The 19,892-nt window shown below is 35.8% G+C and overlaps 1 protein-coding gene across 1 annotated transcript in view; it reads right to left on the minus strand.

Annotated features, from left to right (window-relative positions):
• Positions 1 to 618: 618 nt before the first annotated feature.
• Positions 619 to 19,892, minus strand: part of LOC129003361 (regulator of G-protein signaling 7-like) — a 131,988-nt gene continuing 112,714 nt past the window's right edge. Inside the window, exons 5-14 of the mRNA XM_054431656.1 lie at positions 14,125 to 14,175; positions 11,353 to 11,462; positions 8,384 to 8,500; positions 7,960 to 8,031; positions 6,877 to 7,059; positions 3,403 to 3,578; positions 2,374 to 2,447; positions 1,542 to 1,671; positions 1,160 to 1,381; positions 619 to 856 (exon numbers count right to left, since the gene is read on the minus strand). Coding sequence (XP_054287631.1) covers positions 619 to 856; positions 1,160 to 1,381; positions 1,542 to 1,671; positions 2,374 to 2,447; positions 3,403 to 3,578; positions 6,877 to 7,059; positions 7,960 to 8,031; positions 8,384 to 8,500; positions 11,353 to 11,462; positions 14,125 to 14,175 — 1,373 coding nt within the window. The remainder of the gene's footprint in view (positions 857 to 1,159; positions 1,382 to 1,541; positions 1,672 to 2,373; positions 2,448 to 3,402; positions 3,579 to 6,876; positions 7,060 to 7,959; positions 8,032 to 8,383; positions 8,501 to 11,352; positions 11,463 to 14,124; positions 14,176 to 19,892) is intronic.

Genomic DNA, 19,892 nt, shown 5'->3' on the forward strand with positions numbered 1-19,892 from the left:
GTTCAAACTGACACAAAAACACAAAGCTTTAAACTATACACAAGACGTTACGGAAAGTAAATAAAAGAAACGTCTTATAACACTTAAAACATGCTTACTGTTACTCACAAGACGGTAAATATACAAAAAAGATGGTAAGTGGTGATCGATTTCCACTTACCATCTTTTTTGTATATTTACCGTCTTGTGAGTAACAGTAAGCATGTTTTAAGTGTTAAGACATTTCTTTTACTTACTTTCCATAAATCTAATAACACGTACAATGCTGATCAAGAAGTTATTTACAAAACGTAAGCAAATTTTACTGAGTTGAAGAGTATAAAGCTTTGTGTTTCTTGTGCCAGTTTGGGTTCTTTCCTATTAAAGTAAGCTTACTATCCTCAAAAAATCCAAAAACCTAAACCCTTGTACCTAATGCTTGTACTCTAGATGTCATCCTTAACCTTAAAAAACCTTATGACATTGTTTAACCCATCAATGCAATAAGTCGCACAAATAACTGTACATCCACGCTAAAGTATTTACAAATAGAACCACAACAGTTTGTTGTGTGCTGAATTGCACATCAAGCGTAAGCTGTTCGTGCAGGTGCAGACAAGTTCGTGTAGGAATGTTGCCTCACCTGTATGGAATATCACTGAGGTTACTTTGGCTGTGGGAGTGGCCCACCCGGTCCCGAGTAATGCCGCTGACGGCCAGCTCGTGCGCCGACCCCGTCAAACTCCTGTCGCTGCCTCGTCTTCGGCTCACTGCCGCTTGACTACACGCAGCTGCTGCGGCCGCTTGCAGCCCGCTCAGGTTAGGTGCAGCACTTGTTGAACTCTTCTTTTTTCCAGCGCCTCCGAAGCCAAAAAACCTGGTAAAAAATAAATTTGTTATTGAGAATCCAAAATGTAATTGAGGAAATTGATGGATTATTTATTTGAAGACGAATAAGGATTATGATGACGAATTGGTAAAAGCAAGGAAAAGAAAAACATGGATTGGTTGCAGACCTTTAAACAGACCACAGTCTGCAAATGAATACATGGTTTCTTAGCAGGGGGGTTCTTGGTGTCCCACCAGCAACCTCCACAGTTGGATATTGGGAGTTCTACAACTTCTAATAATTAAAGTGATTTCTAAGAACATTACAGTTGAAAGGTAGCATTTCAATTACCTTTTCTTAGCAGAGGGCTGGACCCCGGTAGCAAGTAGATTCTTATAGTGGTCAGAGCGTATAAAGCGAGGGTAACAGTCTTTCTTGAGTAGCAGAGTGTACACATGCTCGGCCGCGTAGTCAAACGTCCACCGCGTCGGGTTCTTCATCTCTTGTTGCGTTTTCTCCATAGTTTTACCATCGATGTTGATCTCACAAGGCGCGCCAGGTGCCAAGAACTCCCTGAAAAGTTTAAGGACGAGCTTTATGATCAACCAAAGACGTATACCCTTCGAGACACTTACACAATTTTTCAAAACAAAGCTTGCACTTTTCTTTGGAATTTGTAACAAATTTTATTTCCTATGCTTAAGTTCCAATGAGTCAGGTAGGAGGTACTTACTCGTAAATTTCCTGAACCTTTAGTGGAATTTGTGAATGGGAACTTCTGCGCAAGTCTCTGACGGCCATCCAAAACCGAATGTTCTCATGGCTGTACTCCTTCCGTAGATAATTGGTAAACTCTTGGATTCCTAGATGAAAAATCACGGTATTTGAACTATAATAGTTTTAGTATTTTAAATTATTCGTTGATAATATGTAAATTAGTTTTTGAACCAACATCGTGAAAAACTGAACATGATTCTTTTGGTGCTAACAAGATTTAAGTGAAATATTCTAGCAACAAGTAGGTCTAGCACAACACAAACAAAACAGTTGAAACATGAAGTAATAAAACCAGCTGCTACACTATAGCTCTGGTGACTACTACCACAGTAGCACACTTGTACAATATAGAAGACTCCCGCTTATACAATAACGAGTAACTGAGTGATCGGGACGAACAAAATAGAACGCAAACTTAACCTAAAATGTCCTCGCAATAACTATGACTTGAATGTATAGTTAAGCTCTAATAAAGGTTTAAGTAAATGCAGTGAAGATTAATTTGGACAAAAATATCTAAAAAAAAACACCAAGTTAAACTTTAATTCATTGGTTTATCGGTGACAATATAATATCAATGGTTGGTGTAGTCAGTCAACCACGGCAACTTTATAGTCTGCCCGCAAGATGATGGGCCTTCATTCTAAACATTTTCATCGTCGCTGTATAATGTACATTTAACTTTTTTAATTTTAATTTTTTTGCTATCCTAGTTAATTCTCATGTAGATATCGGGAGTCTACTGTAGTAGTTTTTACAAATACCGTAGTTAAAATTATACAACAAACCTGTTTGATCCGACACTAGGTCTTCCATGGAAAGGCCCCACCTCTTTACTCTTTTCTCTGTAGGCACTTCTACACTGTAAAAGATTGAAAGGTTTAGGATAAAATTAAAACAGCTGTAAAACTAATTTCAGTGGATTAGCTAAGATACTTCTGTCAAAGATGCTTTTTTTTCGTTCATATGGTTTCCCTTTATGACATAATATTTTGTGATGAGAGACATTAATATTTTTCATAAAACAAATTTTTAACTTTGATGTCTCCTTAAGGTTGTTTTGACTTGGCATAATATGTTTTGCCTAAGGAAACATCATCAGAGTTAATGAGTTAATACATCAAACGCTATGACCACTGTGAGAACTTTAGGTTTGCTAAAGTATTGCCAGTTCAAAAAGACAGAGGTGTTACAAGTTTAGCTTTTATACCCAAGAATAAGATAAAACATGTAATTGAGTACACTACACAGACAATTGATTCAATTGAATATGATTTATTGCAGCCATTCAACTTAAAATTTAAAACATTTTCACCACACTATGATGTTTTTGGCTGTATTACATACGTTAATTGGTGGCTGAAAGTTACGTTTTGCTGACCATGCCAGCTGTCATCGTAATTTGGGGACCGAGCAGGTTTTTACAGGCCGGGGCCGCAAAATCAGCTGTCCGCTTACTTACTTAAAACATGAATGCATTCTAAATACACAATCAAAATCCATAGCATTGCAATAATAGAATTGTGTTATTGTCACCATTGCCTCTAGCAACTATTTATTTTTATTTTTGCTGATTCCTCAAATTATTTCTTCACATGACCTTAAAGTTGTAGTTGTGTTGACTATCAGTGTGCATTATTATAGTGGTGAATAGTGGTAATAGGGTATAGTGTGGTGAAAAAACATTTTCATACATTTTACAAGTTGAGTAAATTAAAATAGCATCATAAATCAGTCATCAAAACATAAAATATCATAGTTTAATTCTAAACTTGATGTATACAAACTTTCTCTTGAGTTTAAATAATAATACTTACATAGGACTATTAAAATGCCAGAACGCAGTGTCTTCGGAGTGCCACGGGTTGGAGGGCTGAGCTCCGGACAACAAAGGGTCGTACTCCAGATAAGTGTCACAATGCTGCATCAGACCTTCCAGAGCCTGCGACACCTTCATGCGCGACCGACTCATACATCCCCGCAGAAACTCCACCTACACAGACAGTGAACCGATTGTTGCATTCCATCTGCCCAGACAGCACACTTTATCCCAGGGACATCCTATAGTAGTCCCATATGTCCTGAGAATGTCTCGGGATATGTGCGCTATCCTCAGGATATCCCGCAAAATCCCGGGACAAGTACGAAATCCACAGGATATCCTACAATATACCGTAATGTCCCGGGATTTGTAAGTTAACCTCAGGATATCCTGTAAAGTCCCGGGATATGTACGAATGCCATAGGATATCCCAGAATGTCCCATGACATCCCGGGACATGTCGGCTACTCTTTAACCACTTGAAAACACCCATAATCAACAAGCGCAGATAGCTCAGGAGGTAAGGTAAGAGGCTCACAAGGCGAAGGTACCAGGTTCGAAACCTGTCTGGGCCAAAAACTTTTTTCTCGTTTTTTTCTTCAAAATTTGTGTTTATTAACTGTTTAATCAATTTACTAAACTTATAATTAAGCTTTTCATACTAAATCTATATTATTTTGTGTTTTTTATGTTCAGGCCCAGACCACACTTTATCCCAGGGACATCCCATGGTAGTACCATATGTCCTGAGAATGTCCTGAGGACTACCCTGGGATGACCTCGGATGTCCCACGGATATGCGTGTGAGCTTATCCGTAGGACATCCCCGGGCGGGGACATTAGGCATTCCTGTGGATATCCTGTGATATCCCAAGTTGACCATAGGACCACTATGGGATATCTTGCATATCCTGTCGCAATATCCGTGGGATGTCCTGAGGAGAAAGTGTGCTGTCTGGGAAACTCCACCTACACAGACAGTGAACCGATTGTTGCATTCCATCTGGCGTCTCACTAACTACAAATACTAAAGTAGCACACTTTACTCCACAGTAAATTAAATCTTAGCCCCATGGGCCTCCAGTTGGTTGAAATGAAATGTTTATTTGTCACATAGAATTTACATAATTGTGATACATCACCAGTAAACATATGACACGTCAGTTTTTCACAACAAAATACATGATATTATATCATGGTACCATTGACTTTTCATCGCATTTATATAGGACCAGCTGTATAGCCTAGGCTATACAAAAAAGAACATAATTGTGAATAAGCTACATACAGTTAAGCGCCACAGTATAAAATTATATTTTCTGCATTAGTTTTTGTTACTGTATAGTTGATTTGTATTATAAATGATGTAGCTTACAACAAGGTATCAGTTTGACTTGGTTAAAAAGCCAACGTATTGGTCAGAAATGAGTCATTTACATCAGTCAAGCCTGGTTTACACGGGTCGAGTACGGCGGGCGAGTCAGTGTGCGAGTTGCCACTCGCTCTTTAACTCGCTTGGTGTAGACATGCAGGCGAGTCGAGCAACGGGCGAGTTGATAAAAAGAGGTCAGTTGAGAGCGAGTCGAGTGATTTAGTTGAAAACCGAGTTGCTCGGCCCAGTAGCTACCCCCACCACCACGATTTGCCCGCAAAACATCTGTTTACTGCTATCAAGTGAGTCCAGCGACCACAGAATAAAAATATTTTTTTTATTTTGTGGTCGCTGACAATGAGTCGATCACAACGATCAATATTAATTTTACATTTTAAAACGTTTTTATTAGCTCGCTTTCTTGTTTGGAGTTAGTTCAGTAGTGTATGCCTAATCACCCTCAATACTCAATGGTTCAGTTGAACAGAGTTGGCCCTGTGTTGCATTGTCTTCCTGTTCGTAAATTTACTCACTCTTATAAAATTCAGTTTTCAAAATTGTTGTACAACTCAAGTTCTACAGTTCTACTGGAACAATTTCATTAATCAATGGGTTGTTAGACAGCTCACTCCCTTAAAATGTTTTTTATCAGAAATACATTGAAAACGGTGTTTTCACATTTTTTTATTTGGAGGCAACTTTTGGTTGCCTATATATTTTATTTTAAAGAAATGCAGTACCGGTATAGTAATTTGTAACAAATCTTATTCTTTTAGAATACCGTATCACCTTCCACTTTGGTCTATCGTATTTGCAAAAAAAAACTTTTAAGCAACCACTGAATTTAATGGGTGATTCAGTTTTAATTCTAATAATCTAATTCAGTGATTTAATTAATTTATAAATTCAGCATTAAATTCTTGAAGTCCCATTTTAAACTCAAATATTTAACACGAAAGCTACGGTATACGGAATACCCTACACAACAGAACATAGATAAATTATTATAAAAATTACTTCTCTGTGCCTACACTGTCGCTGTTCGAAATAGGAATGCGTGTAGACAGTCTAGTAAAGTACCGGGCGAGTTGAACAAATCAACAACTGGGCCTAGTAACTGGGCCGAATAACTCGTCTGAAATACTCGACCCGTGTAAACCAGGCTTCACTCTTGTACACAATGACCTTTTTGATAAAAAATTGTGACTACTCTTTAACTTAGAGATAATAGCATCTAGATAAACAGACTCCTTTAGTTAGTAGATTTCTCATCCTTATGGAACAGCTGAAACCAATTTTATTGTTAGTTCTGTCTGGTGCACTATAAAGGTTGTGTTTCGTTTACAATTTGTTTCTTTCAGTCATTTAAAACCCCTCGTATAACTATAAATAAAAGAACCTAATTATAAACAATAACTCGTCCTCTAGTTATATAACCAAACAGTAAAGCACAAATCACTGAAACTAACACTAGAATAACAGAAACAAAATTTTATCCACTATAGAGATCAGTGTCACTGGACATGAAATAGACACGAAAAACAGGCTTCAAAATTTACAATGGGATGAGAAGTTTACTTGTGTTGGTTAGTCTATGATAATTATAGCTTCTTGACAACAGTGGGATGACGATTGAGTTCTGTCAAGGTAAAGTCAAATTTTAGCCACATGGATCTTGTGTCTGTGGACATTTTTAAGCATACATAGCAAGGGGTGAACTGCGTGATTAACTGTATGTATAAAATATTAGTGATGACACAGGGTTGCTGTTGTGATCCATGAGGAACAAAAGTAAAATCGTTAACGATGACGGACTCAGCGCAACTCCAACACCGCCTGTGATTGTGTGCTACGATCGGCGACAAATTTGTTTTTAAATGTATACATGTCCATGTGATTAAATTTTTTTTGTATCAAGAACAATGTGTTAAACTAATCTCAAGAGGATGACAAGGTTTAAAACAGAACTTTAATGTTTTGAAACTAGACACTTGAGACTACGACAATGATGTTAAGGTACGTAACCTGTTAGTTACATGTCCCAATCAATCCTGGTGGCAATGATAAATAAACTAAACGACAGTTCAACAGTCCTACCTCTCTGCGGACGTCTGTGCTAGTCCGACGCCGCCTGGACCCCGAGCCACCGCGGTTGCAGACGGGGACCGGCTCCAAGGAGGAGGTGAAGCCTGGCGGGGGCCGATGGATCCGCCAGTATGCTCGCTCTTGACTGTCTGACACTATCTTGTCTCCTTTCTTTCTCTCTTTTGCCAGACGCACCTAAAATCAGACCGATCAGTATTTCTTTTCCATTAAAAACAACTAAAATTCTTTAGCTATAGTACTTTCACGCTGTGTTCCAGTGTGGTATCTCAGAGGACATAGAAATCAGAAGGTGCGTGTTGTGGACTTGAGAAAACTCAAACTCTTTTTATCTTGGCTAAAATCATTTAAATTTATACTCCCTGGTGTGAAGTACTACGACTATGCACAGTGCTATCATAATTAGACCGATTCGTTAATACCAAGATTTAATGGTAAGATGGTCAAGTGGAGGGGATAGATTTCTTCCCCTACAACCGCCTACATTTTGTGAACAGAGTATAGTTTTTCACTTTAATTAGGACTGTAATAATCTAAAGTGAAACTTTGACCAGCTGTCCTCAATCATTAATGATTCTAAATAAAGAAACAGCTGATTTTAGTCGGTAACAAAGCTTATAGGTCATCTAGTTGCTCTTCAATCGCAATTCAGCTTAAAACACAATGTGTATCACCACCCCTTAATGAACTAATCAACTAATTAGGTTTCTTAGAAAAAATGCCAATTTGAATTAAATTAGCTTTAATAATTTAGTAGGTATATATAGATTTGGCTGACTTTTCTCAGTAGTACTCAACCAGCGAGATATAGATCTGAAGGTAAGCACCATAATTACTCATCTACCCAATCTCGTGTATTGCCAAAAACTAATGTATGATGCTATTTGTAATACTGATAACTAAATCTTTGCTGGAATCGACAGATTCATATTGCATTTGTTTCTTATTTAAGTCAGGAAAAAAAACTTAGTCAAACATAGTAATTATAAAGAGGATGGAAGTAATGAAAAGACAATCCAAAAGTAATATTAACATTCAAACTTGTGGGTTTCATTATTTTAATGGCTGCATAATCACCTGTTCTTCTGCTTGCATAGAAATGAAGTCCCATTTGTTTTGAAGAGTCTTTTTGAGGGATCCAAGAGCTTCCTAAAACAATAATAAAAACTAATAAACATCTTTATCTACAGATTACTAAAACAAAATATGAAATGTAAACTCCAGGAGTGTTATAACTCCACTCACATGTAAAATAAAATGCATAGTTTGAAAGAGAACACAGTACAGCCTTTTGGGACTTTCCCGCTCTAGGGTGAAAAAAATCCTAAAAAATACTGCTGCATGGTATGGTTTTGGCGCTCTCTGTTTCCTTTGTTGTATATCACAATGGTTTGAGTATATACCTGCTAGATTTGAGTACCGGTACCTCTAATTTTATAAATCAAGCTCAAGCTTACAACTTGTTATGACTGATCACATGATTGTTTACTATTTAACTCACAGTTTCATACTCCTCCAAGCCATGGCGCTGTTTGTTGCGTAGCGTACGTTTGCACAGGTAGATTGCGTACTCTACGTTGTCCGGACTTCTGTGTTGCCAAGGCCAGTAGTAAGGAGTCTGCAACAACGACAAAACATCAGCTTGAAGTCACAACAACAACAATAAAACATCAGTTATTAATTTCTTTTGGAGGTTGACAGCCTCTTTTAACCTTGCATAAGCCTGTCCACATAGGCAACAGATCTGTGTGTGGAGACAACGTATCCAGCAAAGCAAGGGGTGAACAGGTACAGTACAATAAGGGTGGACTGTACTGATAAAATTTAGTATCAAAATTTAGTTTTATTCACCTAGTGATTGTTTTACAGGAAACACCACAATAATCTTTGAAAATTAAAAGGCTACTGCATTATTTAGTTATTTGTTTTTCTTCCGAAACAAGTTTTGAACACACTAAAATGCACAAGTCCCTCTCGTAGTTTACTAAATCGTCAATCAAAATTACAAAGCTAGCAAACAAAGTGCGATTCTGACATTTCAAACAATTTCAATAGTCAAATCAAATCCATGTTGCAAAGCTGAATCAAACAACCAATATCATCATTGTGTTCATACCTTGAAATTGTATCTGAGGTAATAACTATGACCAAGCTTACACTAACAATACTGATTGAATCTGAACATTGGAATTGTACCTAATTAAAATGTGTTTTTAACTTTGTTCGACTAGATTAAATTATGTATGTGATTGTGCTTGGCTAAGAGATAGATTTATATTTGATAGAATTTATTAAAAACATTTTAATGTAGAAACAACTTACTGTATTTATATTGAATACAAGCTACTTCTAATAAAAAAACAAATCGTTGTACTAATAAATGAGATTTATCTTAAAATCTCTTAAGTGCTGAAAAAATTCATCTTGTTATCAAGTTATACATTACAAACTTTGGCTTATTATAAAATTCTGTTTCTATATTAATTGGACTGGATTTTATCATTCACAAATGCAAGGGCATTTCAAAATGTATCTCGCTATTAAAATGTTCTTGCCAATCGAGGTTGCTGTGTACTGTACGATGATTAGGATAAGTTATGTCTAACATATTACAAGTACCCTTCGGAGTTTTAGTCAATAATGTCTATTTGCAGCAAGGCCAGTGTTAAGCTTCCAACTACAGAATGTACAGATAAGTTTATCTGGAATGTAAGAATGAGGCGAAGATTATGTCTAGGTTGGACAAAAGATGACATTCGCAGTGTGAACCACTCTGTGGATTGCGGCTCAACCAGAGCGTGAAGCTGAGATGAAATGTCACAGCTCGGGGGTCAGTTATGGAAACGCTGTTTTCAACAATTCTGATTGAAAATAAAACCCTTTAGGAATTCAGTTTTCATAGTTTTAAACGAAAACAATATAATACGTTTTATTTTAGATGATCACAGTATTCTTACCTTATGTCTATGTTGTTTTTTTTTCAAATAGCTGTCCTATTACAATTCACATTTTAAAACTGTTATAAAGTAAGTTGATCAGCGTCTGGACTTTTGAAAGGATACTCTAGGAATCAATCAAAAGCTAGGAGGAAGAAGCTCTGAAGGAAATTGTCTTTTGACTTACTACTCGTCTCTATGCTATATCATCATAAGCTTTTAAAATGACCAGTCAATTGTGAAAATCTTATCAATAAAGGAAACCTGATTATCTACTGGATCGTAAGATTTTTACTGCATACAAAAAAATTATTATATACTTAAAAAAATACTTTGCAAAAATTACAAAAACTGTATTTATTTTTTCAATGCACATAATTGAAATTACAATTATAAATTGTTATCATTGACAACTCAAAGTTTTTCCACATTAGTAAAAGATTATAGGGTCTTCTTAAATCATAGGCTAAATTCTGGCAGCTGGTGTCCATAGAAAACAGAATTTATTGGTACTCATCAATAACAAGTAAAGACATCTACCGATCAGTCACCTTCCTCAAAAGGAGGTGATCGGTGGACAGCAGGCATTTAGGTAGGTGCTTGGTCATTTAAGATATCTGAATAAAACAACTTATTGTGGTGTGAAATAATTCAACAAATCTGGATAAAGCGGTTTCAGACTTTGGCCTGCATCTTGAACCGGAAATGAAGTCAAAATTATTGTGATAAGTCAGAAATGAGGAAATAACATTACATTTAACTTGATCACAATACTCTATGATGCATATGATTTATACAGCTCAGTAATTATTTTGAGGTTTATGTAGATTGCCAATATACATCAGGGCTTAAGTGCTACAACTTCTAATGAGGTTTAATGTCGGATTGATTGTATTCAATCAATCTGAGCTGGCTGACGCTTTGACTGATCTGTCTTATAAATTACAGCTTTGCGCTTTGAATCGAGTTCTCGTTCAAAAGGTAATGATTTCTCGTTAGTTTACATCATAAATTTAGACTAAAAGCTTTACCAATATTTCTGTACCTGAATGTCTAAGACTTTTTTGAAAGAAAATCAGATTCTGAGATTGTTATAATTCCATTTTCAATTCTATAGCCTAGTTCAAAACAGTGGCTCGTATTTTAAGCTGAATATAAAACAAATGGTGAGTGTAAAATGATGTGAGACGCGTTAAGTAGATTTGTTACTACGCCGTTTGATGGCTTCTGTAATAATGTGTGTTTGAAGTAAGGTATAGCTGGGTGGCTGAATCTGAATACTGTGTGCCTAGTAATCAGTTTTTTCCTGGATCTATCCTGAGGAAATTCAAAATCTTTTCCGTGATTTGAAACCGGACCCAGCTGTTTCATGACTATTAGGCTTTTAATAAATGATCCTAGTTAAAGATACAGCTGATCTTATAGTAACAAAGCTATATTCAGTCAACATTCATCTTTACCTTAAAATACACACGGTTTGTCGGTGTTGTAAAAATCCAATTAAAAAAAATTAGCCGAATACTATGATACAGACCTGAAACCTGTAGAGGGAACTGTCATCTTTGACTACAAGGTTCTTGGAGTCGCTGACGGGGAAGAAGTAACCGTATTGACAGAGTTGGTTGGCTAGATGGACCGCCTCTACTGCAACAGAAATAGTTACAAGTAACCAAACTACAACAGGAGAAAAGTGGTTAATAAGTCTGAGAGAAGGAGGTTGCCGCTAGTTTGATTTAATTTTCAGTAATGTTATTCATTAAATTTGAGGGGTAAAGCAAGTCTGAGCCTATAGTCTGTTTGCTAAACCAGTACGGCTGGCTCAAGGGTTGACCCTAGTCCTAGTCAAGGTTTTACCTTCAGTTGGTTCAATTCCTTTTTTGGAGGACTGGTTTTACGTTGATTACTTTATAATTCAGAAATTCTGAGGGCTACAATAATGAATAAATATGATAATGCAAGAATGAATATAGGTGTCACACATTGCCGAGGGAGCACTTAGGTGGATCAACTACTATACAACTAATAAAAATTCATTTTTTAAATATGAGACAAAAAAAATTCTTAATCCGAAACAACTATTATAATATTATAAATAATATGTCTTTGTTCAATAAGACAATCAACTTATTTTGTTCTCAAATATTTTGAGACTAACATCTTCTATTGTTGAGTGCAACCCAAAGGACACCCTAACCTGAATCTGAATCTGAACCCTATCCTGAGCTTAATCCTTATCCTGAAAACCTACGCATTTCATTTTCTGTATTCTTTTTCATTTTCAAATTTTCTACAGCTTTTTAAATAAATAAATAACACTGTAATGACTCCTACATCTGCTAATGTTGCTTTAACTGCTTATTCATTACAGAAGATCTGCATGTGAATACATGGAAACTCCATTACTTCTCTCAAACAATGCTACCTACCAACAGTAACAGTTTCATTCCCTTCTCACATCATTGTATACTTGACTAAAGTTATATTTGTATTTTAAAATTAAACAGGAATAGTTTCCATGAAGCATTGGGTCACATAGTCGTTCCTCCCAAATTTTAATATAAACAAAATCTATTCATACCAAAAGTTGCTTAACTGAAATAAATAAACTACAAGTACCTATTATATTCGTGAAACTAATAAACTCTGTTGTTTCATTATAAGTTTCTCTAAATTCTAAAATAGTAGTTTGTCTAATCATTTATGAATTGTTACATAACTGTACATTTTACAACGCTTAATTGTAAAACCCTCGAGTCTCTTTCTGCCAGTAAACCATTACTTTGCTCTAAAATGTGTCTATGATGTTTTAGTTGTGTATCAGAAATCTTTTTGTGTGTACAAAATTATAATTATTTATTCCAAGGAAAACACTGCTTCATACTTTTTCCTGAGAAGTTCAGAGGTATGACAGATTTTTAGACTGGGCTGATCTACATCCCATATGTAGATTAAAAGAACACAACAGGAAGAACCAAGCTCAGCTTCATAAATTTACTGTTTTGCTCTTAGGTATTTTTTTTACAAATACCATTAAAATAATGGTGTGGGATCTGTTATGTTTGATTTAATAAGTCAGTTTTCCTGAAACAAATGTTTATGTAAATTTTCTCTAGTAAAACTACTCATTATAAAATAAATGCTCAGCATTATGTGTTTAGTTTCAGCATAATTGTAACAAAAAACTTATTCATGTCATGTGCAGGGTTATTTAACTCGTGAAATAACATCTGTATTATTTGCCCCATTACTTACAGAAACACATTTCTTGAGGAAACACGCAGAATTGCCCCGCACAGGAAGAGGCGACATGAATCAGCTGATGATTTATTCTGTCTTTCCGTCTCTCCAAAATGAGGTTCATTTGTCAAAGCAAATGCAAACACATTACTGGGAAATGAGGGTTAAATTGGTGATTTAAATGTTAAGAGGCTGCCTCAACACCTCTGCTTACTGTGAATGTTTGCACTAACCATACATGTTTCTAGTAATATACAAGGACTGTCCGTAAAAGGTCTCCTTCAAGCTCTCGACGCAATCAAGCAAACAATTTCAGACCATCATTTAACTTAACTTCCTACTATTCTAGTCTAGCTGATTCCCACCCTGTGGGACGATTAGTCTGGAAAAACTTTCAAAAAAAGCCATTGCTGAGTTCCCCGCTAAGTTAAAACCACGTTCTCCGTGATTTCTTTGGTCTCAGTAGTCATAACCGCTACTTGACGGAATTGAATGGAGTAAAGTGTTTGGACGTAGAAAATGTGTTTCAAGGGGGGGGGGGGAGGGAGGGAGTTCTGAGGCGAACAAATCATTGCACGATGTTTCTCGTGGTGTAGGGTGACTGCTGTACGTTGTTCTTGAGTTCATCAATTGCATTTGCCGAAACTTAAAGGGATTCCGCATGCGGATCGTGGTGTGACTGATTGAGAGAGATTATTGAACTAGCAAGAGGCTTCTATAAGACTATAGTCAGCACTGGAAGTCTGAAAGACGCTGATCTGCAAGCAAACATGCCTCAAATTCCATTACTGTACGATGGAAACTGATGACACGTGCATCTGGCTCGTTTGTCCGAACACTGCTCAGACTGTTACACATTTCCCAAGCCACTAGCGCACATTTTCTATGTCAAACCACTTTTCTGTAAACACATCTGGCAAATGGCAACAGCTATCACCAGAGATCGACCGTTTTACAGAAACCAACCTACTAAACGCAATCGTACTTGGCGGGAGCATCAAATTTCCTTAACAACTTTTTAGTACCGATTCCCGCCCTCGTAGCGTAATTATTTAAGTAAAACACTTACCAGACTCTTCGATGTTGAGGCGTTCCATCAGCCATTCTATGAGGTCGTATCCTGAAACAAACACAAATATCAACTAAACAAAACAGATATTAAAAGTGGCAATAATCTATCCCACCTGAACCGCCCATTGTTAATTTTATGTGAAATTTTCGCACCAATCTCTTTTCTTCTGACAGGCTTAACTTCTCGGGTTGAAGACTTGACCAAGACAACATTCAAGCTCTTGATCTACACAGAGCTGCTGAGATGAAAGAATGCTCTATTGGTCATTGATCGTACTTACACAGTCTAGACACTAACCCCAAGTATATATCTAGCTCACTGTTCTCTCAGAGATCAGCGTGTCTGGTACAGTATTCAGCTGTTTTTGTTGATAACAATTGTATAAACGTGTAAGGTTTGATTTTGTTATTCATGTGAACAGTGTAGAAATGCTATAACCATCTCAAATGCACAGAATTAATCGTATAATTGTGTTAAGCTGTCCATACACAAATATTTGTTATAAATTCATCCAACCATAGTCCCTCTTGTAGAAGTATATTTGAGTTGTGTGACAAAAGCATAATATCAACCCTTTTAATTGAAACTTGATCTCAACTATACAAAGTGTGTTGTGTTTAGATGAACATAGGGGATTCAAAATGAAGTGAATTTCAACAAAAAGAAATACTAACAAAAAGAACCAGACATAAAAACAAAAAGAAATTCTAGTCCCAACTAAAACTTCCAAGATGGATTGAAGAGTTATTTGGTTCAAAAGACAATGAGGCTTTTAATGGAAAAGTGGGGGTTAAATACTAAAGGGACAACAGGCTATTGAAGACAGAACATTTGAGAAGCAACTTGTGCTGTTAAAACTTGTATAATTTTGTCTGTTGATTTGATGCAATCTGCGATTAAAACTGTTTTGAGTTTTGATTCCCAAAGTGCTCACCAAGTGAATACAAGATAGTTATGGTAAATGTAAGCTGGAGTTTCCAATGTAATTTGACTGTAAATCATAATCATTGTTCGACATTACCCTCCCCCCCCCCTTTTACATCCCCCTTATGTAGAAAGATAAAAAAAAATATATTAAAGGTTTTGAATTTAAGATTATAGGATTCTGGTTAGGTTGTCGAGCGTTTAAAAATTGTGTCTTCTATCAAGGGGTTCATAATATTATGAAACTATTTACAATACCTTCCGAAACTCCTAGATATATATTCATTGCTAATGAGTAAACATGTTAAAAAAGTATATGCAATTAACTAAAGATGAAAATAACAGATTCAAGGTTCACGCTTGCCCTCGATGTTCTCGCTCGATGATTTTCATTTAGCACTGAGTTATGAGGATACAACAAAAAGTTTAATTAATAAACTTTCCTAAGTGGTGAACTTGCGTCTTATCCTATTAGGCTAAACATCTTAAACTTACTGGGACGGAAGATAAGCGGAACTGTCCTTAGCAATATGGCTGTTACAAAATTAACCGCTAACTTTACCACAAGGGTTGTATTGTTAGCTTAGCAAACTAATCCAATATTGTATTATGATTATTTTATCTGAAGAAATATTGTCACTGCTTCAATTACTGAAACAAATTGCTCTAATAGTTTCAACTGTTAATAAACAAGCAAGCTTGTGTCTATGAGAACTGCTCTAGAATCAAGGGTAGGATTAGTGTTGGGAATTCATTAGCTAGGTAGGCAACATTAAATCCCAATCCCACAACCCTTGATGAACTACTATAGCAATCCCCACAACCAGTATCATTGGCTGGCTTTGCACATCACAAACAATGTTAGAGTATTGTTGAATAGGAAAACCAACAAACATACAACACCTGTGTCCACTTACATTTTGTGTATGGGTGCTAACCAATAAATATCAATGGACATTTTTATTTATGGAAAATGTTATTATAATGATGATTTTCCCATTAAATTCCATAAAAGGAGAGAAAAACATGATTTTCACAAAAATGGCTCATGATTACCATTAATTAAAAACTCACAATACAGCATACTAAATCGATGATAATTTTCATCTCTCCATTCTAACCATAAACCATACCAAATGATGATTGAGCTCAACTAGAACAGACTTTATTGAAGAAGGGATTAAACGCAACCGGAAGTGAATGAAACTCGCCGCGGCCGCCATTTTGAATATTTACCCCGAGGTTTAGTGCTTAAAAGCTGTATCCACAGCAGGAAACAATGAGAACCCCGAAATGTGTATAGTTGTGTTTTCTACAGCTCAATTCTAACGCTCTCCGTCAGATTTTTGAAAAAGTAAAACTAATCGCGTTCCCCGATAGTATATTTAGTTATATTATAACCATTACTGTAAACTTGTATAGATATGTTAGAGGAAAATATTTTACGGCTGGTTTTAATAAGTACTTGGAAAAATAAGCTGCTTGATAATTTGATGCTTTAGGAAGGAGGGGGAGAAATGTCTTAGGAATTGGAAAGAAAAGACATGGTCGGATTTCCATTGACGAAATCTGGGTCATCTTTAGCGCATCTGTTCATTACTCACCTGCTCAATAGCGACTTCCATCCCTCTCTTACTCTTTTCATACATTCCTTATTGCCTTACCTCACCTTTTAAAATTTATGACAAAGTCGTATTTAATATGTTCAAAGCCTTTTGTTGGATCATTAATTTTACTTAAGAGATATTCCGGTTATTTGAAATTTTCATGAACATGCAATAAAAATATAGGGTATTTGTAAGAAGCATATGATTAAAATTGAAACAAATCACAACAAAACTAATGTTTTATAAAATTATTTTCAGTTTCGGTTTTACATTCATTAACAAAGTTGAATTACATTGACTAATGTTTTGTGATAACGTTAAAACTGTAAAATAATTCCTTCAGTATTCTGCAATGGAAAGTTTCATCACTAAGGCTAAAATTATTGATGTCGTTTGAAGAAAGTTACATGCATCAGATATAACTCCGCCAACGCAATCAACAACTTTCTGTTCAAATCACTAAAATAAACTTTAAATTTGAATTTACCTTAACACTGTTGAAGAAATAATGCTGTAGTAATATGCAACACGATCGGTAACAAAATACATTGAAATAACAATACACTACACACCAATGATTTTATGTTTGTTCGGAACTATTTCTCGAAATCAGTGAACGAAGAAATTAACAAAGGGAACTATTAATAATTCTGCAGCCAAAACGGTTTTAACACGTACAATGCATTGATCGACCAAATAAAGTTATAATTGGACAGATTACTTATGTTATGCTGACTGGGACGGGTGGCGTCGTCCTGTAATCCAGCTAAGAGGAGGTCACGAATTGTGGATATTTATAGGCATGCACTGCGGATATGATACTCCCTGGTGTGGATTAACGTCCGCTCGAGTGAGTACTACGACTATCCGCAGTACTATCCTGAAAATTAGACCAATTCGTATATACCAAAACAAAAATTGAGGTTCGGATTCCACTATAAACTGTAGGTCCCTAAGTTGCCATTAGCTGTATGGGCTATTAATTAACAGCTGTGTCTAAGGAATGTCGGGCTTAGTCACTAACAAGACTACAAGATCGCGCCACTCATCTCCATTCATACTTGGCTTAAAATACCTACTATGTATGGTCGCCATTTCATCGAACAGTATTAACAGTTAGTAGTAGTTGTTTAACATTTGTTTTCCTTGCGATTATAAATATTTACCTCACTGAATTAAGGTAGTGTGTAAGGTAGAGTTTTAAGGTAGAGTGGTAGTGTAGATGTTGTTAGTGACAAGTTACTCTCAATTCGTTTCTACGAGCATCACAAAATGTCAGTACACAATGTAGATGTAATTCCCGTGTGATTGAAGTTCTGTCACCGCAGGGTCCAGTTTTAATTGCACCATGTTTGTGTGTGTGTGTGTATGTGTGTTGAGCCCGAGTTGTGTGTTGTGTTCAACACTAATTACACGTGGAAAAACTTTGTTGACTGAAAAAATACCGAGTTACCTCTGGGAAGGTCCATCGTGTAATCTTAGCATCGGTTCAAGTCGGAATAATTTTATATAGACTTTTCATATGCAATGTGAAACTTGTTTGATAAAACTTGGATTCGTGAATTTAATCTTTTTGAGTTTCATCCCTGTCGACTATTATTTTTGTATCTTTGGATGTATGATTTTGCTATACTTTTTAGTAATACCACAGAATAAGCTTGTTCATAAATGGATTGTAGTATTTAATTAAACTAGTGGCCGAAAACTTGACCAAAAATATCTAATGTACATGCTTCTCTATTTTCACCCCACGCTGTAAATAAAACATGTGATTGTAATTTCTTCCATTTGTATTGATTTTTTGTTTATATTTTGTTGTTATTACGTCACCAGCATGACAACCCATAAGGCCCTTTTTAGTTTTTTTTTTTGTAATTTCAAATTAATTTTTGTATTTATTTTTGAGCCTATTTTAATTTATAAAGGTATTCTGCACATCTACAGGTAAATATCTTTCTAATAGTATGCGTATATTTTCCCTGTGATGCACACGAGCTGAGAAAAAAAGTTTTAAAGAAACATGCTTGCCTATTAATATATGGATAGTTTTAAAATTGGCTGGAAAACAAGAGACGAAATACCAAACAACAAAACGGTCTCTTGGTACAGTATTTGGTACTTGGTACATTATTTGGTACTTGGTACATTACCAATCGTAAAATAGACCCTGAAATAACAGGGTTGGTTTGGACGACTTTAGTGCACCCAGAAGTAATCAGAATACGTACCCCGTCGCAGCAAACCTGCAGACTAAGCGAATGTCCATTAGCCTGATTGGCTTTTCACGAAGATATTTACTCAGACTTTTTGGTTTTATTTTCTATTTTAAAACATTGGATTTAAGGACTGCTTGCATTTTCTGCTACAGGGAAGAAAATAAGATGTTTTGTTGGCGAAAAAAATTTAGACTTTATTGACTAAAATAAATAAATAAATTTTATTAAACGGCCAATTTATATCACTCGCATTAACAAGGCAAACACTATGTCAAGAAAGTCTTCTTAGACTAGATCATTCCAAGTTTATAGATTACATCTAATCTAATCCTGACAGTAGTTCAAGAAGCGTTGTGACGCAGTTAAAGGGCGACTAACCATGGTACGTGTTATGAGTGTGTCCAACTATTTCCACCAAATGTCTTCCACTTGAATACAACTAGAATAGTAATTTTGCTAAGATCAAAAAGTGTCTTTACTTAACTGCCTTGTTATAAATTGTATGAACGCTTCAACATTATTTTACCCTGGAACGTTCGTTCCATCTCTGGTGCATCTACAACCTCCATTATGTCTCCGACATGACGTCAGAACTGTCAGCTGATCAGCTGATTGCATCATTATTAGATTACACCAACTCTGGTCCCGTCTACATTCTACGGCATCTACGATTTCACATCTCATTCGATGCAATAACAACAATGAGATTACGTAATTGTTTGGACGCTCAGCTGATTTCTAGCTAGCAACAAAATCAGGTGGTATTTTTCACGTATAAATTAAATGTTTGATAGTCACAGTTAAAACTATCGTTGGAGTTCGTTTTACACGAGATTATTTAATACCAACCGAAAAATCGAGTGAATAGAGCAAATAATAAATACTATTTATCTGTTAACAAAAATTGGATTTACTATTTAAAGATGAATGGAGTGGATGAAGACAAAAATAGTTTCGACACATTTCGTACCTACTTGATTTGTCAAAATAAAATCGTTTAAATTAAAACTTTTTGAGC

Source organism: Macrosteles quadrilineatus, unplaced genomic scaffold (genome assembly GCF_028750875.1).
Source record: "Macrosteles quadrilineatus isolate MER2022 unplaced genomic scaffold, UCM_ALF_1.0 Scaffold_1__1_contigs__length_201487025, whole genome shotgun sequence".
Classification (NCBI taxonomy): Eukaryota; Metazoa; Arthropoda; class Insecta; order Hemiptera; family Cicadellidae; genus Macrosteles; species Macrosteles quadrilineatus.